At 39.9% G+C, this 26,788-nt stretch overlaps 1 protein-coding gene across 4 annotated transcripts in view; it reads right to left on the bottom strand.

Annotated features, from left to right (window-relative positions):
• Positions 1-26,788, bottom strand: part of APP (amyloid beta precursor protein) — a 364,206-nt gene that overhangs the window by 143,589 nt on the left and 193,829 nt on the right. For 2 of the 4 annotated variants that reach the window (XM_074997321.1, XM_074997333.1), the window contains exons 6-7: positions 22,673-22,875; positions 10,604-10,771 (exon numbers count right to left, since the gene is read on the bottom strand). In XM_074997321.1, the coding sequence (XP_074853422.1) occupies positions 10,604-10,771; positions 22,673-22,875 (371 nt within the window). The remainder of the gene's footprint in view (positions 1-10,603; positions 10,772-22,672; positions 22,876-26,788) is intronic. The other 2 variants (XM_074997342.1, XM_074997353.1) reach the window with 1 other exon arrangement.

Genomic DNA, 26,788 nt, shown 5'->3' with positions numbered 1-26,788 from the left:
TTTATTCACAGAAAGGGTGATTTGTGTCAGTTACAATGTTCCTTTTTACTTGCACATAGTTTTGATTATTTGCAGTTATTTTGGATGGATTTCTATTGACTGTTCTGGATATGATTACTGCCTTTGAAATGTGAAACAAAAACAAAATACTGCTTCCCACAGAGCAATCCTCACTGCCAACCAAAAGGTAACTCCGCAACACCTGAACCCAACAGCCACATACAGTAGCTAGAGCGATAATGCAGAGACATAACTGATATTGTTTTTCTTTCTTAAATTGCAGAAGGAGACACTGCAGCCTCTTTAGCTGAACACAGAAACATTTATCATTAGATATACCCACTTATTCTGATAATACAAATTCTTCAGACCTGCATAACCCTCTCTCCATCAACAGATGGATTTTTTTTTTGACAACTCCATAAAAACCAGCCAAATACCAGTCTGGGATGGGGTAAGGATGGGTAATTGAACAATACAGTAGATAGCCAGCCAGCCAGGGAGGGGTGATCAGTCTCTCTCTTTCACTTGAATGGGTCATGGTCAAGAAACGTGATTAGCTGGAGAGTTACTCCCAGACTGTAAAGGGATAATTCACAATATAGTTACATTATTCCTTGAACATAACCAGACCCCACAACTCACAATGATTATGAGCACTTCTAAGTTACAAGCTTTTAGCAGAGAGTTCACTAGCTACCCTTCATGGAAAACGTATCCTAGAGTTAAGGACAAACTGGAGGATACCAAATGGTAACAGGTATTTTTGGCTACCTTGACCATTGCATTTTGTTAGTCACCTCCTTTTATTTTGTAGTTGTCATTTCTTTTCTAGCACAGGAGACGGTGTAAATACTACCTAAAGTCAGATACTTTCTTTTAGTAACCACAGAAGCTTGTCTGAAATTGTCCTCAAAATTCTAGTTGTCAAGTAAGTGGCCTGGAGCAAAAACAGATGGTGTCTAAAGTAGGAAGAGAAGCTCAAAAAGAGTGTGTAGGTGTCGTGTGTTTTGTCAGGTTTGAGACTGGAACTGCTTGTACAGAACAGTGAACCTTTTGCCAGTTGGCACCTCTGTCACAGGCTCCAGCCATGACTAGGGCCCCTAAGCACTACAGTATTACAAATAATAATGTGTTAAATAGTGGCTATACGGGGAAGGGAATTAAAGAAAGAAATTTGTGCCAATTTAGGAAAAAAATGGTGCAATACAAAATCTTCCCTCACTTGTGCTAAATTTCTTGAAATTACTATTAAGAAGTGAAGGATGTTAATGTATTTCAAACGTGTGCCTCCTGCCAAAGCGACAAAAGTTGAACAAGCCCTTATAAAAAACTCTGATCTCTTAATCATAAAAATAAATTATTTGTAGAAAAATTTACAAGCAAAGTTATTGACCATAACTGAGATTAATCAAGTTTCATGACTGTATCAGACAGAATAAAGTCAATTCCTGTAAGTTACAAGGGAATATTGTTAAAATCACCAACACGTGAATCTAACACTTGCCATAACCTTACTCTTGTTCAGTGATTTGAATTCTAATCCACCATTTCATATTCTAAAGTCAAACTATAACACAGTGAAGGACCATACCCTATTCCTCATTCCATACGTGTACAAAGGACAAGCCATGGGCCCAACTCACATTATTACAGTTTTAAGTGGCTCATCCCAGATACACTGGTTACTGACAGTGAGTCAGCTGTGACTAAACAGCCATCGAAGCTAATATACATAAAAATAAATTTATAGGTAAGAGTCATTGGAGAACAAATCTCAAACAATTACCAAAGGGACCTACATTCCTGTCTGAATCGCACCTTGCTAAAACTGTCATCAACTCCATCAAGACACGTGTCCTGTCAGTTTCCAGTGCCAGAGAATAGATGCCAGCAGTGGCAGGCAGCCCACAAAGGAGAAGAGACAGCTTCAGAAAACTTTTCTTAAAATAATACCAAGAGCCAGTGCAACCCTTTTGTTGTGAATAGAGAAAGTGCCTATATAATGTGATCATTCTTGGGAGACTATACTTGGGGACTGGTTTAATATATGTTTGTATCAGGTTCATTTCTGTGTTCATTCAAATTGAAGACTTCACACTCAGGAGAAGCACATAGCTGCAGTGTCAAGCTTGGGCTCACTACTGACAAATATTAGGTTTTTAGGATTTAAATTTTAGAGCTAGGCTTCCAGATCTTAAATTACGCCCTCAGGAACTCTATGGTGAATTAAGGCTGCAGCTAGCTTACTGTGATCAACCTTTCCCCTCACATTCTGTTCTGTTCGAAAGGTACTTCTTGGATGAAGCAACTTGCAAGTTCTGCCTTTTTTTTTTTTTTTTAAAAAAGACACCATCCTGCCAATTTTCCTATAAAATTCAAGAACAGCGAAAGGGCAATGCCATCCAGGGCAAACAAATGTAAACCTTCTCATTTGCTTTTGGATGCCCTCAAGCCTGCTACTCCACCACCATCTGTCTGGAGCACTCATCTGATAAATAAGATAGAAAGAGCCATTTAGTTCTTTAACTAAAAATTACATATATTTTGCCCATTCTGTTTTCACAAATGCAGCAAAGTACTTCAACTGCTTACTGCTAAATACACTCTGGATTTCAAAATGGACATTTAGCTATCAAAACATTTTACTCCCCATTAATTAGAGGGCCATCAAGATCCAAAACAAGCAGCAAAGTAATCAAGACATATACTGAGAACAAGAAATTATGGTAGTGCTGTTTTCCAGGCTTTCAGCACCTAGTCTTGAAAGAGGCAGTTTGCAATTTGTGTTACACAGCAAACTTTTTCATACCTCACAGCCCTGGAACCCGATATTTAAACATTCTGGATAATCGAGAGGTATACCTAGCAATGCATAACACTAAAGAAAAACAAGGTTAGATATTAAGAAGCAAACAAAAATGTATAAAGCGCTTTATTTGGTAACAACAGTAGTATTGTACTCTGTAAACTTACACTGTATTTGCTGTAATTTATTTGTATTTACTTTCACTATGCCGTACTTGTGGAAAACCTAACTAAAGTTTACTCATGGTTAAAATGACGGATATGAAAGAGTTTATTGTATTTGAAGATAAATTAAACTAGATAGTACATATCATTGTGATGTGATGTAACACAATTTTCTTGAAGTTTCGCTAAGAAGCACAAATTCCAAGTGTTTTAAGAAATATGCTCTCATCAACAGATGCTGATCCTTTGATGCCAGATTGGAAGTCCATGTCAAATTAGCCCATGTAAGAATAACAGATGAAGACATACATGTTAGCCTACCTGCATTTTGGGGACAACAGTAGAGTAGATTTGAAAAGAAAATACCTAGTTTTACAATGTACTAGGACAGGGGTCGGCGACTTGTGGCTCTTTGTGGAGTCAGTTGTGGCTCAGAATGCTGCCACCGCCAACATCTCTCTGTGGCTTCCTGCCCTGCCGCCGCTTAAACAGAAAAAATAAATTCAGTTGGTTTAATGGCTGGTGGGGCAGCAGGAGGGAATCTGGCCGCTAAACCAGAGGAGGAGTCAGTGGCAGTGTCCAGACCTGCAAGGACTCCATCCGGGCCCTGGGAAAGAGTGGTCCGGCCCCAGAAGGGGGAAACTAGAAGGGGTGGTTCTGTGCCCTTCCCCACTCCTACCTGCATCTTTCATGTTGGCTGGCTCTAGTCAGATCCCTACCTCCACCTGGTACATGTTAGCAGCGGGGTGCCAGGGTAAGGCGGGCGGATCTGAGTGCTGCCAGGGGAGGAGTAGGTGGAACAGGTATATGGGAGGGGGGTTGTGGGTCTCTCACAGGGGACTCCCATGCAGCTGCCACTGCCAGCCCCTCTACCTGCCTCTGCCATGGGTGAGAAGTGTCCCCCAGATGCAGAGCTCAAAGGAGCACAGGGTGCCCTGGGTATGGAGAGTACATGCCCAAATTTGCTGCCTCCCCAGCCCAACTCCCTGTCCCACCACGGCAGAGAACATCCTGGGCAAGTTTTCAGCAAACCTTCCTTCCTCCCTTTGGCTCTGAGGTGCCCCTACTAACTCATTCAATATAATTAAATATTAAAGATAATATTTTAAAAATTATGTTAAATTCTTAACAACTCATTTCCAAAAAGCAACTGATATGTGATCTTGAAACACTGGATAACTCCTTTAGTAAGTGCAGTGCATTGTGGGATATGATACTCTGTTTTGATCATAAGGCTAATTAAGTCTTCATTTTCAAAAGGAAAAGGAAAAGGAATCTTGCAGCATTTCTGCTATGAAGGGCAACGCACTTCTGAAGAAAGAAAAATATAATTAAACATGAAGTAAAATTGGCATAATTAAAGTGGGGTTGGAATGGCTTCAAAAAAAGAGGAGAGTCAAAGATGACAACCAAGAATTGCAAACTGTATGGACCCAATCCTTTGCATTTATACTCAGTTTGGCTGGGCTCCCTTTGTGTCTCATTTGCAATGAGAAATTTGTCAACAACAAAAAAGCAACCTTGAGAGGCATTTTCTCCAAAAACACATTACTTTTGTCCAACAGCATCCAACTGGACATGCCAGAATAAAGCCACAGAGGAGCTGCTACACAAGACAGAGCGAAGTAAGAACACGTTTGCTAAATGGGTGAAATCACCACATGGCACAACTGTGGCTAGTTTTGCGGCAGCTCAAGAGATCATGAAATGAGGAAAGCCGTTTACGGATGGCGAATATGTAAGAGAGTACTTTATCCAACTACCAAAGCAGCTGTACAGAGATTTTAAAAACAATTAGATTGTTCAGAGAACTAGAAATTTTCCATTGTCTGTAAAGATGGTGAGGGATAGAACTCTAAAAAGGGTCACATATCACTAGTCAGCATATTAAGGACATTAATAGAGCCCCGTGCGTTTCTCTTGCTTGTGATGAGATGAGTAATGCTGATGATGTTGCACTTCTCGGGAAGTACGTGAATTTTAAAGGACCGCTAGAGGTTGTTTATTCAATTGCTGATGCTCAAAGGCCAAAAAAGGAAGAAGATATTTTCTTCAGCTGTCATGGAGATGAAAAGGAAAGAAATACATCAGCCACATCATCCCAGTCACAACTGAATGCGGCAAGTCTGAGAGGGGCACACCGGGGTTTGTTTCTCTGTTGCAGAAAATGCTGCATCATAAGGTGATATTGTTTCATTGCATCAAATTCATCAAACACACTCCGTGCACAAACATTTCCACCTGAGATCACAGAAGTGAGGACCCTGGTCATGCATAATAATGGCAAAAGGCTTGAACTACCAGCAGTTCTGCGCATGCCTTGAAGAGGTCTACTGTCAATAAGTCTGACTTTCTCCAGCACAAGGTACAGTGGTACAGTTCAGGGGAAATGTGCTTGCAAGTTTTGCTGCCTGTGTGGAAGAAGTGAAGGCGCTCATGCAGGAAAATGGCTATGAATATGCAGAGCTGCTAGATCCTACTTGGCTAAAAAAATTTCACATAACGGTGGACATCACCTCACATTTAAATGGCCTACTCAGAAAGCTACAAAGAAAGGGGAACACCTTTCTCTCAAATGGAGGTGCTATCATTTGAGTGAAAACCAATATTGTTCATGAGACACATGGAGACAGGTTTGCTGGATCATTTCTTGACACTGAAGCCATTAAAGGAGGCAAAAAAGTATGAGCTTAACATCGTGAACCTAAAAATGTGATACTGAAAATTCAAGAAGCTTTTGCAGAGCGATTTCAGAAATTTAAAAGGAAAAGTGTACTTTGTCATTTGTATTGAACCCCCTTCAAGCAGATACCTCTGCACTGAAATTTTCAGCATTTACAGGAGTGGACGAAGCAGAACTGGACATGCAATTGGCTGATTTGCAGGACAAGGACATATGGACTTCTAAATTCAGAGGCCTGGGGACTGAACCGGAAGATCTAGAAAGGCAGAAAGCTACCCTGCCACTTCAACACAGCTGGACTGAAATATTTGCACTTAAAAAATAAGACCAAATTGTGTTTCAAGTTTGGAATTCTTTACATTGAACCCTCTTCTTTATGTTGAACTGGGTGCCTACAGTAACATGAAGAGATATGCATTTGGTATCCTGTCCATCTTTGGATCTGCTTACCTGTGCAAGCATTTTCAAATATGAATTTCATAAAGTGCAAACTGAGAAATCAACTGAATAATGAAAGTCTACAGTCCTGCTTGAAAATGAAAACAGCCTACTCTCCAAAGATCAAATGACTCTCCAAAGAAACTCTGCAGCAGAAATCACACTAAAATATCGGTAAGCTGTAAACTATCAGTATAATTAGGATGCTGAAAATAATTAAATGCCCCATTTCAAAGATATGAACTCACATTAGTAGTGTGAATTTTTGAAAATATTGATAAGCTGAAAAATTTTTGAGTATACTTAAGATGGTAAAAATTTTTAAATGTCTTGTTTCATTGATACAAATTCACATTAACAGTATATTTGTTGGGAAAGATATAATTGCTGTGTCTATATGCTTACTGTATTGACAAGGGAAAGCAGAAGACACCTAGCATCCTCCACAGAAAGAGAAGGTTCAAGAGTGGGGGAAAAAAAAAAATCAGGACGATAGCGGCACACACATATAAATGTAAAGTGTGAGAAAATACAATATGTAAAAAGTTTTTGAACGTCCTGACGTAAATATGTACTGCATTACAAATCAGTAATGCACACTGTTCTTAAAATAAAGGTCACAAAAAGTATTGTTTGACATTATTTATTAAGGACCATCTCGTATGCACATGCATTGCAGCTCTTGTAGTACTGATTTTGTAATGGAATTTGAAAAGATGGCTCATCTCACTCCTTTGGTTGCAGACCTTGGTACCAGGAGATTTACCCTTTGTTGCTCTGATCCTTAATTAAATTTTTGTTTTTTGGAAAAATAGAATGCCAGTGTACATGCTTCCTCTGAATCACGGCTCTGGGGTGGGGCTGGGAATGAGGGATTCAGAATGCAAGCTGCACCAGAGGAAAGAGGGCTACCCCAGCCCTCTCTCACCACAGCAGCTTGGGACCAGGTCAGAAGCACCATTCCATGGCTGCTGAATCTCCAGTGGGCACAGCTAAGGAAGGCGTGCATGCCCCTGGCTAAGGCAGGTGCAAGTTTGTCTGCCCCCCGCACTCTTACATTTTAGTTGTTTCTGAAGAGTGCTCTGAGAACCTGCTCCATCATACTGTCAAGAAATCCTGTCGGAGAAGCCCCTGGCAGGGTTTCGAGACGCCCCCAGCCTCTGATGTACTGCAAGGTCTCCTTGGTGACAGGTCATGCTTGATACATTAACAAAACACAAAGTTTTACCTCAGAAATTCCTTCAGAAAGTCATTTTAACTTAAAATCAATACACAGCCATCCATTTAGACTGAGGGGGTAACTTTTGGCAGGAAAACAACAGCCAACAACTATGAATATTTATGAGAATCATGAATATTAATGAATCATAACTGGTCACTCATGACCAAAAAAGGAAAGACTTCTGGAAAAATCCTAAGTCTCCAGACCTGTGGGGGTAGTTCCCTGTCAGGTCCGCACCCAGGCCCCAGACTCATGATTAATTCATAAGCTGGGTGTATAAAAGAAGCGCACTCACTACGGACGAGGCCCTTTGGGAAGGCCCTGTCTTATGACTTAGACCAGTCCCTTTTGGTAGCCCCTCAGGGTGAAGCAGCTGAAAAATCACTTCGCACCACCCCGAGGGACAGCGCGCCACGGGACAGACAAGCGGCACTGAGGGGACCTGGATCGCCGCACCAGGCGTCGCCTGCAGCTCACAGCCGTAACATCGCGGCAAAGCTCAGCAGTGACGGCGGTATATCACAGCACCTGGCACCGCTCCCCGGCAGGGGCCGACCAGTCCAGGGCTGGCCCTTACTCCAAAAAGACTTTTTTACCGGACTGGACAACCGACTGACTAAGCAGCTGTGAGCATAGGCTACAATAGAAAGGCCGCTCCAACTGCTGTATCCTACCAATATTGACTCACTCTCCTTATTTCTATTTGCAGTTATAGATATTATTGTTGATTATTATTATTACTGTTATTGTTGTTCTTAAATGCTTTTGTGCTTCCTTAACTATTAATATTTAAATATAAGTATTAGGCATAGTATTACTGTTATTATTAGAAGCTTATTAAGTGTCTCAAAGACCTTTTTCTTGTTAATTAACTTAGTACAGCTATATATTTACAAAATCATAAGTATAAATTTCCATTGGTGTCAGGGATTAGCAACCCCTGGGCCAAACACGTATAAATAAGGGGTACCAGGAAGCAGCAGTTCCGCCCCCTTCTAGGTAAACGCAGGGGGTAGCAGGGCCCCCAAGCATATTATACTTGAGCACAGTGTTTATACTGTCTTATTTTCTCTTTGGGCCCCTGGGGAATAGCGCCCCCCGTGGACTTAACTGACAGCAGGGATTGTTGCCCAGTTTAAACAACACCCTGTTTGTCATATAAAGCAGTGCCTCCCACACGGGGGCACACTAGTGTGTACTCTTTAATACTTCTTTGGGCAATCTGTCAGAAGGCATGAGAATGGCAACAGGATTCATCCTTTATGTAAGTAGATGTGATCAACTGTATTAACTGTAACCGTGTTTGTAATATTGTAACATCGTCATTTAGGGAACACTTACAATAAACTTCCATTCTGTTCCTGCAACAACTAACTACTCTCAGCTTCCATTTTCTCTGGGCTATACAGGGAACTGCAGGGACCTAACACCAGGGGACGCCCTCTAAGGAATTTTATTAGCTATTTGCAGACACCTGTTTCTCTTTTAATCTGACCACCATGCTATATTACCCTTGGGTCTTTTTAATTCAATCAGGCATCACTGTGTTTCCTTTTTAAAGCAAATTGTTTTTATTAAAAGAGGGAAACCCACGAGGGGTCGTTACACCACAGACCTATAGCCTTTGTTAGAGCCTAGGTCTGATAGAGCTCGGCATTTTTGGTCGGCTCTCACTGCTCACGCAGCACCCTTGTCTCGTGGTTGGCTTGTCACATTCGGCGTCTCAGCAGCAGCTGCGACACCTACTTCATATTCTTGTCTCTTTCTACTATTCCTATCCCATGTCTCTGGCACTTGCCTGCTCCACGTCCTTCCATACAATCTTGCCATAGCTGGTGTGGACTCCTTGGCAGCTTGTAATCTGAACCGCTCTCCAACTCCCCATACGTTTTGAAAAAGCCATTGGCAAAATCCTCTTTTCTTGTTAGTCTATACATTACTGATTCCCCTCCTCTTGCCAACTCTCCACCCCCAAACTCACTCTCTCACCTTTGTAATATTTAAAGCTTTTCTGACCACCATTCCTAATATGCTCTACCAAATTAAGCATCCTAATCTGGCTGTACAGATCTTTTCTTGCAAAGCGGGATGGAGATTGACATATGCAATCATTTTTGTACATCTCATGGGTCAATAGAGGCTCTAAGTCCTATGAATGAAGCAGACAAGGGGCTGTCTATGAATTATGGAACCCGGTGTGTGTGGAGGGGTGTCCTTGGAAACTGTTTATGTGTGCATGAGCGCACACACACACACACAATCTATCTAAACTCTCGAACTGTTGGTATGCCCAGCATCCACAAAAGGGGTGCTGTATTGCTATAATGATACTGGTAAAATTAAAGAAGTACAACCTTTGAACAACCCTCAGGGAGAGGAAAATGAACAGAACAAGAGGCTCACAAATCAAAACACACCCAGATTAAATGTAATCTTTGATTTAACAGCTTCGGTATTCCCCTGAGGCGTAGAGGGGCACTTCACAAATTGAAGACTCAGAAGTGAATATTCCTTTTTTTAATTAAGTTAGATGGCATATTTCAAATAAAATAACAGCTAATTCACATCACTGTGTACCATCACACCTGTAGAAGAGACAAATCTCAAATGGAAAATCTATGTTCCTTCCTTTTTTTAGAAACACATATTTGTAGTTACTTATTTTTACACACACACACACACACACACACACACACACACACACACACACACACACCATCTTTCAAAAGGAATATTTAAATGAGAAAATAAACATTTTGATGCGTTTGTATTGCTTTGATAAAAATAGGAACCTGAACAGGGAATATCAACATAAAACAGCATTTTCATGAATCAGATTTAAAAACTATTTTAATCCACTTAAAGTTTCACTAACAACTGGTTTTAAGGTTTTGGTTTTTGCACATGCATAATACATGCATGAAGACAAACACACTGACACAGAAATGTAAGTACGCTTTTTTACAGAAAGACTTACATGAGACACCATAGCTGTAAACTACCTTATTGATAGAAATGTTAGGACAAAATTTTCATTCGCTAGTTGCAAGACTCTTGCATCTATAACATGGATTAAAGAAGTCAGCCACTGTCATGCTGGATTAGAAAGACATATAGTAATGAGTGAACACATTCTATAGAAGATGGGCAATCATAACATCTTGACAGAAATGTGGTTAGTGGTAGCACAGGCCCATCCCAAGTATTAGACAAAAAAATCTGTTACAAACAGCAGAGTCAGTGGCAAGAGAGAGAAAGACTGCTACAGGCTTGAGAGGTCCACTTACTGACGCTGCCACAGACTGCCATGCAGTACTCCTCAGAGTCAAAGTTGTTTCGGTTGCCACCACATCCGCCGTAAAAGAATGGTGCACACTTCCCTTCAGTCACATCAAAGTACCATCGGGAGATCATTGCTCGGCAAGGACCAGTCTCAGCTTGTTCAGAGCATACCTCTAATTATAGGAGATGTGGAGGAACTACATTTAGCATGAAAATGGTATTGTCTTGTTTTCAGTCTATACAAGTTTACTTACTCTTGCACATTATTAGCTACAAAATGGAGGCATCAAGGAAACATCATTCAAGATCTTTCACAAAGCAATTCAACTACCTACCCCTTAATTCTTTATCTATAGCCTTTAAAAAATGTACTCTCATCTGCATTTACAACTAAATCCCTCCTGCTCTACACACAGTTTTGGGACGTGTTTATCTATTTTGATGAGCAGCATTTTTTATTTACTAAAGTAGTTATACTGGTATAACCCCTAGTGTGAACAAAGTTATACCGGATACAGATGTTTTATTGTTCCATATCTGTTAAGGGAGTTGCTACACCGGTATCCACAAAAGGGGCATTCTACTGCAATACCAGTGCAGTTAAAGCAGTACAGTCTTTGTGCGTGGACATGCCATTTGCTCAGGAGGAAGCTTGAGTTATCATCTTTGGAGAAATCCTAGAAGATAGAAAATGTCTTTCACAAATACTGAGTTTTCTTGGCCTGTAAAATGGCTCTACATAAACAATGCAGGGAGTACAGTGCATTCCATGCACATACAAAATCACTTTGGGGAAACTCCGTCATCTGTAGAAACTCAATGCAATGCTTATCTACCACTTAAATCCACAAGAACCCTCAGAGTAAGATTTAATGGTGTGCTGGCTATGTGAGGAGGGGTGATTCTCCTCCTTACTTAACATAGTATATACAAAAGTACGAAGTCTGCTTTCAATATATATCATGATTTATGTTTCTCAGTTTTCACTGGGAGCTGGAAGAGTCACTGTATTTGCACTAAAACTCAAAGAAATCTGTGGGGAACTGAGCTGTACAAATTAAGATTAGAAGTGTCTCAAACTGGAATTCAGCCCATCACCTGGGTACATATATATACCCTTTACCAATAATGTTCCAAACAGGAAAAACTGCATTCACATTCAGCATGCTGTGTATCATTTGCAAAATAGTCAAACACAACCCAGTACCTACCACCTCTATGCTTCCATCACACACAGGTTCAAAACAATGTCAGGCAACTGGTAACTTATCTACAAACTTTTTGACTTTACAAGTCTTGATTTTGAGGAAGGTTGACTTCTTACTATTGAAATGGGTTGCTCCCTTGGTCACTTCCACACCTGCTAGTGGATGTAACACCAGAAATCTTCACAGCCCATTACCACCTAAAAGCTCTCACTGGCATTGGCCAGATTTGGAGAGTCTCACTGGATGGTTCGCAGCCTCTTTTCTTCTAAGCTATTTGCTCTGTTTAGCACATAATCCTTCTCCACTCCCTTCTACATAGTACATTTTATACCAAATTGCTGTACGTAATCAACACACATGTATATTTATATCAATAATAATTTACTGGAAAGTATTCATAATTGATTCACCACAAAGCTTTAAATAGATCTGTCAAAAGTGTAGGCAGTTACAGAGTACAGCTCTAAAAAATGAATGAAGTAAGTTATGGTGTAGAATAGCTGGCATCTTACTTTTAAAAGATCAGGATAGGTGTGATTATTGAAACACAGTTTTCCATACCAGTTACTCCTGTTCGATTTTAAAACAACATACAATTATGCACAATGTAAATTTGCCCAGCTATGAATACACGAAGAAGCCCCACAAATTACATTTTAAAAATTCATCACTGGCATAGTAATTGACTTTAAAGAGGTAGCTATAACTAAAATCTATTCTGCTGATAGAATAGGTAATTTCAAAAACATTAGGAGTTATAAAAATAAAATTAGTTAATGCGATAAATTGGACATACGCAATCTTTAAAGTAGTACATGCCATCTAGGATTGAGTCTCTTGATACATTTATTTTATTAAGAAATGTGAGTTATCATTTATGTATTTCAGACACTCAATCTGTTAAAGTTCCAAAGATTCATTTTGGTACTTCCTTTTCAATCTCTCGCTCTCAATGTCTCAAGCACAGAGGAAAAATAAAAGCAATGACTTTTAGCACTTGTATATTTTTTGCTATCTACATAGTGCAAATAAAAATGAAGATAACCCCTCAGCAAAATAACGGTAATGATTACCAGGAATCTTAGGGCACTGGAAGTATTTATTCACATTAAGCATTCACTTGACTGGCAGTCAGGAAAATGTCATCAAGTTTAAGAGTGAATGCAACCAGAACTACTAAAAACTGCATGAAAATGGAAAATACAGATCTTTAAAGAGTGACTACTTAATCATGAATTTACGTCAGATGCCCTCCTTGAAGTCACTGCACAGCCTACCTTCTCCCTCCCCATGGGGAAGCCAGTGCTACCTCAGGGTGAAATCTTCCTCTCAGATCTACATAGCATTTGACACTTTATATTGATGGTGTTCCATTGCCAGGAAACTGCAATAGCAGAACACAGCTCTATTGTGTGGTGACGAGAGGCAAACTAAACATGCAGGCTGTGTCTACTCCATCAAGTTCTTTCAGGAAAGCTGGTCCTGTTTTGAACGAACATGCAGAAGTGTCTACACACAAAATGCACTCTTTCGACCTGAAATTGAAAGGATGCAGCTCTTCTTCCGGAACCCCTCTTCTGCTCCTGTTTCAGGAAGAGTGCCTTCTTTCAAAAGCTTCTTTTGGAAAAAAAAAACAAAAAAAAACACACATGTAGATGCTCCACGGGCCCTTTTTTTGAAAGAGCAGCCCTCACGGCGCCAGATCTTTCAATCCCCATTCCATTCTTTCAAAAGAGCAGGACCTGTGTGGATGCTCTCTTTCAAAAGAGTGGATTAATCTTTCAATCCCATTTTTTGTGTGTGGACACGCTCTTTTGAAACAAGTTTTTTCAGAAGAGAGAGTCTGGAAGAACTTCTTTTGAAAGACTGCTGTAGTGTATATGTAGCCTTAGGGTGTGTCTACACTAGGAACTAACTTCAAAGTTAGGCACTACATCAAAGTAGCCAGCAGAAAGTCTACACACATTTTCCCTTACTTCGAAGGGAGCCCAACTTCAAAGTCCTTTCTCCATTCCCAGGAATGGAGCAGTGCCCTAATTCGAAGTTTAACTTTGAGGTAGGGTGTGTGTAAACTCTCAACTTCGAAATTGTACTTCAAAGTAAGGAACTTAGTTATTTTTGTAGTGTAGACACAGCCTTAGAGATTAGCAACAATATACGACATAAATATGGGGTTAAACCATCACTATCACTCACCTTGACCCAGGGAGCAGATTGTAACTCAGAGTCCATATCCTTGCCATCTATTGTGGGATAGAAAAAGAGTAGCTTTCCCTCCCTCACTGAAACCCATGATACACATAACCCATGTAAAAAACTAAGGTGGTGCCTTATAATTAATTTTTTGCCTGAGTACAAGTGAAGACTTAGCCCATGATCTATGAGCGATGGTACACTTACAGTTAGCAGGAGAAAGTACAAACTGAAAATCATGTCATTTAGAATTAAAAACAAACTTTACATTTAATTTTTTCAACAAAAATGTAATGGAAGATTCACTAGTAAGGCCACACTGGAAATAAATTACCTGCAATAAGAAAAAAAATAAATTATGCTATGGCACAATGGTAACTCATATTTTAATCTTGTTTCTGAGAACTGATTAAGAACAAACAATTTTTCACCTGCAGCTGTAAGAAAGCAAAGTAAATTAAAGAAGGAGAGCTTTTGTGTAGTTATTGCTACAACTGAGGTTTCTGAACAGTTCAGGTCCTAACCTGCTGTTTTTCCACGTGTTGTCTTTTGCCGGGAAATGAGGCTTTTCTGTTGCTAGCCCTCCAGAAAGTTTCAGGTAAATATTTTCAGCTCAAATTTTTGAGTTCTAATGGGGAGAAAATTATTCATCTTTCCTATTTGACTAAATCACCATACTTTTCCCACACAAGTGACGCAAAAATGGCTGAACTTTCAATATGGCAGGAAAATCTCTCTCACTGAGGGATATATCGACAATTTTTAAAGTGACTAGAAAATTAAGTTATTGATTGAAAAGCAGCTACTGTACAAGCAAGGGAAAACATTTAGACTTTTGGATGTACACTACTTACATCTACCTATTTCACAAAAGCTCACTGATCAAAGTAGTATTAAGAGAACTAGTTGCAATTTTTGTGGGGAATATTTTCATGTTTAAAAATACAATTGTCCTCTACATTTTTCAAACAGAAATGTATTATTACTATACCATTTTCTTAAGAAAAATGTTTCAACAGTACAATTTCCCCATGGGAAATGTCAAAACAGAAATTGTCTAGTTTAGACTGACTTTTAAAATGAAAATTTTGAGTTGCAATTTAACTTAAAATGTTACATTTCTGTTTTTGTAATTAGAAAACTGACAAAGTAATAGCAATATTAAACAATTAAGAGTAATACCTCGCTTCATTATAGAGGACATACATATGATTTTGCTCACTTTACAGAAATGTTAAACTACATAGAAGTTGACACGAAATGAATATTTGTCTTAATTTCAAAATATTAATTTTAAACAAATGTATTTTTTTTTCAAATTGGTTTGAAAATTTCTGTGGAAAATCCAAAATTTTTCCACCTGAAATTTCAAATGAAGTTTGAAATTTCTCATAAGAAAACATTTAGTTTTCTCATCTGCTCTCATTTTGTTACCTTACAGACCTTTTCACCTTACATATTATGCAGATAAATTAATAGTTTCCTTAGAATTTGAGTACACTTAAATGTGGGTGCACCCTGCTGCACTTTTCAAAAAAAACCTAGGAAATTAAATGTAAAGAACTACAGTTGATATTTGTGAAGAAAGAAATGGGAATTAGACAACAACTGACTAACGACATACTGGGGTGCATTAGGAGAAGCAATTCCAGCAGATCTAGAGAAGTTATTATTCCCCTATACGTAGCACTGGTGAGGCCACATCTAGTGTGCTGCATTCAGTCCTGGACCTCCCACTAAAGAAAGGATGTGGACACACTGGAGACGGTTCAGTGGAGCACACCAAACTGATTCAGGGGCTGGAGCACACGACCTATGAGGAGAGGCTGATTGATTTGGGCTTGTTCAGTTCGCAGAAGAGAAGACTGAAGGGTGATCTGACAGCAGCCTTCAACTTCCTGTAAGGGGGCTCTGAAGAGGATGAAGAGAGACTGTTCTCAAGGGTCACAGATGGCAGAACAAGGAACAATGGTCTCAAAGTTGCAGTGGGGGAAGTGTAGGTTGGATATTAGGAAAAACTCTTTCACCAGGAGGGTGGTGAAGCACTGGAATGCGTTACAGAGAGATGTGGTGGAATCTCTATCCCTAGACGTCTTTAAGTCCCGGGTTGACAGAGTCATGGCTGGGATGATTTAGTTGGTGTTGAACCTGCTTTAGGCAGGGAGCTCAACTAGATTACCTCCTGAGGACCCTTCCAAGTCTAGGATTGTATGATTCTTTCTCACAGAACTGAGCTTCTAAGCTCTGCTTAATGCCTTTGGGAAATCTCAAATGGTCATAGTTAAATTAATCCACAATCAGGAAAGGCAAAATTTAAATATTCCACAAATCTTCATTTCCCAATATATTTTCTTGCAAAATCAACATTGTGACTTTATATAGTACCATCCATCAGGGAATCCGAAAGCTCCTCTTGAGAACTGTATACAATTCACCACAACAAAAGCCATAAGATGCAGTGAAGTCTCTGATTCATAGTGAAATTAAGTGATTTGCATCCAGAAAGTCTTTGGCAAAGAAAGGGAAAGAAATCCAAATCTCTTGATTCCCAATACTATGCTGCACTCCGAAGACTATTCCCCTAAACGTGCAGCTTGATGTTACTGAAGGGACCTTGGGATCTGACTGCTACTTAACTATCAATATTGATCAACATTGCCTGGCAGCATTACCAACACTTTTACTGATTACTAGGCTCTTACAAGACATTTAGGATTAAATTATGGCTAAATTACAGCACAGAACCAGGAATGGTGGCTGTAAACAAACTTTACGGGATTATGGAAAAATTGGACACACCCAGGATAACTGGGTAACTGGCAAACTAAAGTCATGCCAGATTATGGATGTTTCCAGACCAGAGAATGCCGGACTAGAGAGGTTCAAACTGTACTTATGTATAAAACAGAAAAACTGTATACAATCAAATATGTCAGTGTGTATTATAAAGACAAGTTATTGCAAATAACTACTGAAATAAAAACTGTGTAAATATTATGAGTTTATCTGTGCAGCTCCTTTACGCTGCATCCGTGTACACCCTAGTTCAGGCAAAGCAATTTAGCATGGGCTTAAAGCAGGCATTTAACTGGGGCCATAATTTTTTGAGGTGTACACTGCACTTGTATTTTATAATCTATATTCCAATAGAAAATGGCAGTTTGATTAATGCAATGAAGCAGGAAAGGGAATCAAACCACTCTTGCAAATGAAACATCATCCAAGTGTCTGTTCAATAACATTAAGGAATACTATTTAAGAGTTCCAGTCAGTACTTTTACCATTTCCTTAATCTGGGCATATCTACATCATCAGGAGCATCACTCTCCCATAGGTTGCAGCTTCGAGACACAGAACTATGTTTTAAATCAAGTTTACTCCTTTACTGATTTTGTTTGCACTTACACTTCCCATCATCAAAAAGCCATGCTAATGTTTTGCTCTATGGATTATTCCCAAGGGAATATTTAAAGAACAAGAAAATATTCATTCTGAATATATGCCTGAAACCAGCAGCCAAATTTTAATTTGAACAGTCATAGACTAAACTAATTATCAAAGAGGTTTTTGGAATTCAGCAGGAGGCAGCTGTAGAACTGGCACCAGCTCTGTGAATATAGCCCATGCATTCATAACACAATAGCACTAAATATCTTCGAGAGAGTTTTTTTTTTAAATGAAGAATGATTATTTATAAATGCAAATACAAAGAACAATTCTTTAAAACAGTTAAATGCCTTAAAATTGTAATTGCCAGTTAAGAGTGAATTTGTCTCTCTAATGTTGACCTGGAGCCTACTCAAGGGTAAATAACGAGCATTAATAAGGTGACCAACTGTCCCGTATGGGGTGGGACAGTCCCATATTTGGGACACAAAAAGGCATCCCTAGTTATTTTTCAAAAGGGACAAAGTGCCCCATATTTAGGCCCTTGGGGGCTGGGGGCAGGAGCAGCTATGATGCTGCTTTCCCAAGGCTTCGGGGCCAGGAGTGCCCATGGCCACCACTCTCCTGTGGCTCGGAGGGGAGGAGGGAAGCACTAGCTCTCCAGGGCTTGGTGAAGCTGGAAGAAGCCGTTCCGCCCCCCATATCTCCCTGTCCCGTATTTGGGACAGGGAGATATGGTCACCCTGGCATAAATAAAACAGTTGCATACTGTGCCTAAAATACAAAACCTTCAGATTCCAATATAAAAGAAACATAAATTTTCATTTTTTGCGTGAATAGTAACTTCACTCAGAACCAACGTATCAAAGGGCAAAGAAAGAACAGCTTGAATTTAAGGCTAGATCAACAAACTTCCATAATTAATATACGTTTTACGAGAAAGAGCTTTCCTGTCACAGTATGATTTTACCAATGTACCAGACACATTGATTGAGAAGGTTAGTACGGAAATGCATTTTACTCATTCAAAAGGCTTATCCCCACACAATGATAATGCAGGGTCAATATTACACAGATTAGTAAATAAAACCAAAACTCTAGATCATCACGGTTTCAGTACATTAACATATTTTCTGTTGAAGAATCAGACTAACAGAGGACAGACTTCGACAGAGTATAGCGTAAATCACAACGAAAGTTTTGTCATTATGTAAAATATTAGAATGCTTTATAGTGCAGTTCTGCTATGTTTGTCCTTGGCCCAGAATTTTAATGAAAAAAGCTCTATTTATTTATTTTTATGAGTCAGCAGTTCTTGGTTAACAGTGAAAATGATTCCACTTGATGTGACACAAATTAAATACATCCTTTTATGAGGGACAACTGAATTTTAAATCAATATGTCCAATAAATTCATATTTGTGCCAACTGAAACGTACCAATATATGGTTCTCTGTGATCAGGGCTAGATTGAGCATTTTAACATTCATAAGAGTAAGGTAAATCACACCCACTGTTTGTCAAGAGGCAGAAAAATAGATGCAACATTATGTAGGTTTTTTTTCCCCCCATAAAATGCAGTATGAGCATTTATTATCTCCTTTGAATTTCCTTCACCCAGTGAGGCCTCCAATCCAATTTACCCTCAGTTAGCTAAAGCAAAACATAAAACATCCTGACTCTTAAACCAAGGTAATGACATGTCACAGAAGGAAAAAAGGGAAAAGCAATTAAGTCACTACATACTAAACCAGAACTGATTTTGAACAAGGCATTAATACTCCACACTGTATCAAAGCCTGCAATTGATAGGATCAGTACTTTACTATAATAAACTGATTGACTTGCTTTGTAAATAGGCAATAATTTTCACTGAATGGATTTAAAGAATCTATGGCATGTATAAGTGAAGAGAAAACAATGCAGTAGAGTAACAAGACTAACAGCCGCCATACCTAACGCTACCGCACGTCTCTTTTGCTAGAAAGCTGGCTCAGAGATTCCCACGTGCAATGGCAGGTTACATACACACTCAATATGTTGCATCAAGCTGCACCCCACTTCAATTCTTTCCTAAAATGTTTAAACAAATCTGTTTGACTTGAGGGCTGGAGAAATCATTGCTAACTGGCACCACTCTACAAAACCAGGTGGTCAAGCCTTTGCTCAATCTCCCGCATCTGCATGTGCAAAACTGCCAAATGTTCAACAAGGCTGTTGTGATGGCCCTGATGCTTGCCTCTAAATAAACTCTAATTGCCTGATATGTTGACAGGCAGCATTATGCTCAGAACAAGATCTAATTGCATTTTCTTTGATGCAAGCTAGGAGAGGAAAAAAGTTGCTTACCAACAACCATGCTGAAGGAGAACAGAAATGGAATCACATACAAGTACACATTGCAGGAGGATGGAGTTTCTCCATTACTCATTCAGTCCTAGCAAAAATTCCCAGGGGACCTGGATTTTTCACTGCTTCTGGTTCTGAAGCAATTTATTGTCTAGTGAGGCAGGGATATCAAAAGAACCAGGGCAGATCTGTGGTTTATGACTAGTCTTTAAAGTGATTTCCCTTGTTTGCTGAGTAGGTTGGGTGAAGCACTCTGCAGAACTCTCTCATTCAGCCTCAAGAATACAAATTCAGGGAGTGGGACATATATAATGGAGAAGGCCTGACTGGGTTACCTAGGGCCCATGACCTCAACTCCACCAGTCAAGATACACAGCTTCCTTAGCCAGATTTACTAGCTGTTAACCAGCTAATAGCACAGATATATACAGAATCCTAATCTACCTGAATGAAAACCTATAGCATTAATGCCCGTGTCAGACAAATGCATGGACATATTGCTAAGTACTGTGCTAGGGCAATGGAAAGGAGTTCACCAAGGCCACCCTTTCCACACTCTCTTTAAAAATTAAAAAAGGCTAAAAAAAACACACAGATTTTAAAAACATGTTTGCCACAAGCTATGAAATAACTGATTTTGCACATGCTTTGCTCATTTAGGGTTTGATCCTCTGGCATCAATGAGAGTAAGTCCATTTATTTGGATTCCGATTAACAGAAGAGTTTAATTTATGGTTTGAGAAGAAAAATAATTTCACTGATTTGATATAGGAATGATAAAGCATATAAAACATGATGAACTTTTTCGCACACTCTTTAATGCTCCTGGTTCTAATTAAATATTGTGTCTCCAGCAACTATGCAGATGTAGTTGAACAACTAGATGAGTGAACAGTAGGGAGAGTATTTACTCATGGGGGGAATTCTGTCCTATGGCGTTCACGCAGAATTCATGTCCCCTGAAGAATAATACATTCTGGCAGGTAAGTACAACAATTATACTTTTCAGCCACCAGGGTTACGAAGGCAGTGGATGAGAACAGCCAGCCAGAGCACTGCAGCATGCAGGGACACATGGGATGAGGGCAGGATTTTTAATTTTTGGCAAAGATTTACCCAAGTAGTAAATACATTGTATAAATTTCACTGCAGTAATCCTTTGGAAAAGTGACCTTAGGGTTAGCGTTACTGTAAGTAAACCTTAGTTTACTTGTAACACGACTGAGTTAAAGCTAGTCAGCCATTCCTGGCACAGAAGTCCTACCTAGAAAGGTATTCAAAAGTCTTCCTTAGTATGGACCACATATTAGTAGAGGAAGTCTCACAGAGCCTCCCCTCTTCCTATTTCCAGTCTTGGGGGTCTACTGTTCTCCCATGTGCAACAGTGTAATATCCCTGTGTCAGTCTTCAACTTGTCATAGTAACATCTTGATTTCCTAATGTACTTCAGCTTCTTTTGATGTGTTTTACCAGTGACAACATCTTAACCTCTGAAATTTCATCTTGGGTAAAAGACATACAGCATCTAATTTGTTCTCATTTCAACTAACTTCAAATCCCATTAAAGTGAACTGTATGCTCTTAAATATTCGTTTACTAGTGAAAATGGGGTGCTTCATCCCTGGGCAGTAAGCACTCACAGATGGAAATACAGTTAAGTAGTTTAAAGCTCTAAACTGGGATTTTTACTTTTGTCTCTCACTGGCTCTCCAGTGAGTGAACTCAAGACTCAAGAGACAAAGTCAGAATAAATAGGAGTTTTTTCTGCCTAAAAAGGAAGCTCTTGCAAATCCACTTTACTCAAACAAATTCATTTGATTACAGCACTCGCCTGATACAGTAAGAAAAGATAAGGAAGAATAAAAAACATGTTAATAAAAGGAAGCACACCTTTTCTAGGTTAGCTACTTAACTTAATTCAGTTATATACATATCTGATCATGCAATGAAAATCATAGCTAAGATCAATCTTACGCTGTCCCCGCCACCACCTAACAACATAAACATCGTTCAACCAGAGAGAACAACCTGTTACCTGGAAGAGATAGGCAGGCCAGTGTGGGTTTTTACACACTTAAGTCACAAGGGTCCATGTCCTTCAATTCCAATAGCAGCAGGTAAGGACTAAGGGTACCAAGACTGAAATGTCCACGTGATATTACAACTATTTTATCGTCATTTTGTTTCTGAACACATGAAGTTACAACTCCTTCCATGTACCTCCTAGGAATTCAGCTCATTTTATGTTTTTCCTGGCTTTTATCTGTCTCTCACTTCTTTGGAGGTACAAGACCCTGATAAAGACATTTAATTAGTACAATGCTCCCAAGGGGGATGACTAATACAGTAAAACAACAATGAGATTATATAAATATTACACCTTGAGAAAAAGTTTCACAGACTACAATGCATTATAATTTTGCTACTAATTATTTGTAAGCTGTAACTCAGACACTAACCTAGACTAGCACGGCTTACTCTCTGTTACTAAGTAAGCTGTGTGATTTTAAAAAAATAAGTATTTGCTTATTCTTGAGAACTGCTGGGTATAACATCACCACACATCTGAATAAAACAACAGAAAACGTTAATATAGGACAACATCCTATCTGATAGGGTTTTCTAACACACATTTTCCACTATATATCAACATTCTCTTTTCTTTCATAACCACCATTTCACCAACATGCAACACTGTTTCTTCTCATATAGTTTACTGTGCTGTTCGTGACTATGTTGTCAATGAAATATGTGGCAATCACTATCCATGTAAGATAGATATAAAAAAGAAAAAAAACTTGCAAATCATATAGACAAAGCATAATGATGTAGCAACTTAGGATATTTTGCTGTTTGGAACATTTTTAGTAGTAAAGGGCAAATACACACTAGTAAGATGTATTTTGCAGACCCCAAATTAAACAAACATTAATTTACCTCTAACAACCTCTTCTACAGATTCTGTAGTTGTGGTGGTTGTGGTAGCAATGCTGGTAGTTCTTTCTGTGACCTCTTCATACTGTTCCTCTGCCTCTTCTTCTATCTCGTCGCCATCATCGTCATCATCATCTGCATCTTCATCCTCCACATCTGCTACCTCCTCCTCTTCCTCTGGTTGCTCTTCTACCACTTTGTCATCGCTGAAAGAATCAATGGATTCTGTTGAAGCAGCCACGAAACAGCTTCTAGATAACAAATCTGACCATGGTTTAGCCAGAATCTTGCGAAAGGACAAGGAAGCCCCCTCTCAAAAAAGTAGAACGAAGACTCTGGAGAGTAATGCAGTGAGATTTAATGCACATTTTGAAAATGAAACAGTAACAGGAGATAAACATTCACTATGTCAGGACTGGGCAAAAACCATCCCACAGGCTGGATCTAGTCTGCCAGGGACTAATTCTGCATCTTTGTATATTTTATTGCTTACCCCGGATTATGTTCTGCTGATAGCATAGCAGGACACCAGTACAGAGCCCCTCTCCAGGCACTGGAAGGGGGAAGGTCCTGTATTAACTATGCCAGATTTGTGGCAACTGATTAATGCTTGGCCAGAGAGGGATAGGGGGAAGGGGAGGAGAGATTTATACTGCTCTTGGAGGTCTGACGGCTGCTGTTCCCTGCAATTCTGTGAAATCGCTGTGGTAAATTCAAACAGAGGAATGAAGTCGATAGCAATATGCTTTCCGCACCAAGTGATATTTTCTTAAACACTTCCACACCCCAGATCATAATGAGTAAGATCATCATCATCAAAAAAGACATCGATCATTAACAACAAATCAACTCACAGAAACTCTCAGATTATTTTTTTTATGCTGGGAGCTCCCACTACATTCTAACTGCTGTTCAAACACACATGAGGACATGAAACAAAACTAAGTCACTGGAACAAAGGGCTGCCTAACCAAGGCATCCTGGAAAATTAACCCAAATTAACAAAAAGATGTATATTTGAAATGGATTAAACCACATTACAGTAAACTCTTTCATATCCGGCAGCCCAGGGACTGGGAGGTTGCCAGTTACTCAAATATTCTGAATTAACAGAGAGGTATACTTAGCAATGCATGATACTAAAGTAAAACAAGATTTAATATTAAGAAAAACAAAAATGTATACAGAGTACTGTATTTACCAAACAACAGTAGTATTGCACACTGTAAACTTACACTGTATTGCTGTGTTCATTTGTATTTACTTTCACTATACTGTACTTACGGAAAACGCAACTAAAATTTACTTATGGTTGAGGTGCTGGTTGTTTGAGAGTTCTGGATAACAGAATGCCGGATATGAAAGAGTTTTCTGTAAATCCTACTATGGGTGCTGTTTTTCACAAATGAAGTGGTCTTTATTCAGTTTAGCTTAATTCACCTGGGTAGTCAGGTAGGCCAAATGAGAGGGTCTCAATCACAACCACAATAGACCCTTTTGTTTAAGCACAAGCAAGCTAAAGTGTTCTCAACTCTGAAAGTGTGCCTTAGGCAGTGGGCCACACCTTTTACATAGTCACTTTCTTCCCACTCTAGGGCAACCCACTCATTCAGCAATACAGGAAGAGGAGGAAGCTCATGAATCTCTGACACCCATTTGTGCCCTCTAGTTTGAGAGACTCCTACTCTTCAATACACACTCTTATTTTCCCAAAGAATGCTCTAAGGCATCTATGGTTTCAGACTTCAGAGCTCTTGAAAAACACTGATGGAGCAAATAATGGAAAGCCAATTTAGGAAGGCACAGGGGAAAGCGCTATAAAACCCATATACTTGAACATATCCAAGATTCGGCTGTGTTTAGCTCTATAAAAGCAATTCACTTTACCATGTGAGTGCACAACTGGGGCCGTCCCAAAGGGGGGCACAGAGCCTGAGGCAACCTCCCCTCTTGTGCCGTGGGGCATAGGAGAACCTACCCCACACTGCAGACCCTGGCCCAGCTCCATCCTCTCCTCAAGCCCCGCCTCTAATATGCCACTCTCTCCCCACCCACTGTGATCCACTTCTTCACAGCAGCCTGCTGTTGGCCTTCACCAAGCTGCCAGGTAGTCGTCTGGGCCCTGCCTGCAGGATGGTTAAGGCAGTCACCTTGGTGCCTCCGAAAGAAAGGGGTCTGGGATGGACACCCCAAAATGTCCTCTGGACAAGACAGCTCTGTGCACAACATTTGGTTATTGCATTTTCAAACCCCAAACTCAATTTCGTTGTTTCCTGTAGAATTTTAAACAAATCTGACATTTGGAACTGTTGACAAAGTTATTGCCAGGCCAAAGTTGCCTAAATATATTTAGTAAAGTGGTAAAATATGTTCCATATTTTTTTTAAAATCATCGGGGAAACAGCACATTTTTGATAGTCTACAGACATTTCATAGGAATCCACGCAACACTTTACTTGTAGCTGGCAGCACAAATACTGAATTCAGGATGGATAAAAAAAAAAAAGATCAGCAAACAAATAAGGTCTAGCAAAAGACAATGACATACGTACCTTGAATTCAATTTCTGGAAAATTATCCTCTACTTTCTTGCATGAAAAATATGTTTATACAGCCCTTATATGAGTGACATATCCTCCTTTACTTAATGGCTAGCGCTATGCTTGCCCCCAGTGCCGGCAGCTTGATGCAAATGAGCAGCCTTGAAAATTCAAAATGCCTGCTTGTTTGTGTATCTAAGTGGATCATTCCCATATTTATGGCAGAAAATGAGCAGTGAAGATGTGGTTCTGCCAGCCAAAACACACCTCAGTCTCCAGTCCCTTAACCTGAAAAAAAATCAGGTATAACAGGCTGGTGACAGAGGGGTTTTTTGCCGGAAGAATCACATATTCATTGTTCGTTTTCTGCTGTGAATATGCAAATGAGCTGCTCACATATGCAAATTAGTGACCATTTTGAATGTTCAAGACTGCTCATTTGCTTCAAGCTGCCAGCACTAGCCAATACGTTTTATGCTGGTTGCAAGCACATGACTATACCACGGATGCCTTTGGTTTGTTCTTAGGTTTCTCTAACCTTGCAGACAATAATGAATTCTAATACGTATGACACTATCAGGACTAGCCATAAATGCTATGATGGCTGAGGCAGTTAAGCTCTTGCAATTACTCTACAAACCAACAGAAGTTAATATCCTTTGCACTTTAACTTTCTAGAAAATTATGTTCTTGTTATTAAAAGGTATACTTTATCTAATAAGACACTTTCCAAAGGGCAATAGGACACACCATTGCAGGGATCTGCGCACCTCTGTCGTGGGCAACACCACCCTGTGGACGGTGTGTGCTGCCGGTTTGTAGACGCTCGCCAGCAAGTGCTGCATGCTGCGCATATGCAATCGGGCGTTCTGTACCACAAACGCTGCTGCTGCCATGTGGCCCAGCAGCTGTAAGCACGTCAGAACCGGCACCGTAGGGCTGAAGGTGATGACCTGAATGAGGGAACCAATGGCGCGAAAGCGGGCATCTGGAAGATAAACCCTTGCTGTGATGGAATTTATATGTGCCCCTATGAACTCTATGTCCTGTGTGGGGTCTCTTTGATTTTGCCAGATTGATGACCAGGCACAGCGAAGAGAATGTGTCTGCTGTGACGCGTATCATGCGAAGTACCTCCTCCTTCGAGGCCTCTTTCAGTAGGCAGTTGTCCAGATATGGGAATATAAACACTCCCTGTCTGTGCAGGTAGGCTGACACCACTGCCAAGGTCTTGGTGAAGACTCTGGGGGCCGAGGAGAGGCTGAACGGCAGAACCTTGTACTGAAAATGTTCTTTGCCTACCATAAACCGGAGAAAACGCCTGCGAGCCGGGTGAATAGTTATGTGGAAATACGCGTCTTGTAAGTCGAGGGCTGCGAACCAATCTCCATCGTCCAGTGCCGTAAGTATAGAGGCGACTGTGATCATCTGAAAGCGTTGCTTGCGCAAGTACCGGTTGAGGCCTCGAAGATCTAGGATGGGCCTCCAGCCTTCTGTCTTTTTCTCTGTGAGGAAGTATCTTGAGTAGAACCCTTTCCCTCGGAGTTGCTCCGGCACTCTTTCCACTGCCCCTATAAGG

This window comes from Carettochelys insculpta, chromosome 1, assembly GCF_033958435.1.
Source record: "Carettochelys insculpta isolate YL-2023 chromosome 1, ASM3395843v1, whole genome shotgun sequence".
Classification (NCBI taxonomy): domain Eukaryota; kingdom Metazoa; phylum Chordata; order Testudines; family Carettochelyidae; genus Carettochelys; species Carettochelys insculpta.
Note: the sequence above shows the minus strand (reverse complement) of the source record. Positions and strands in the feature narration are given on the sequence as shown.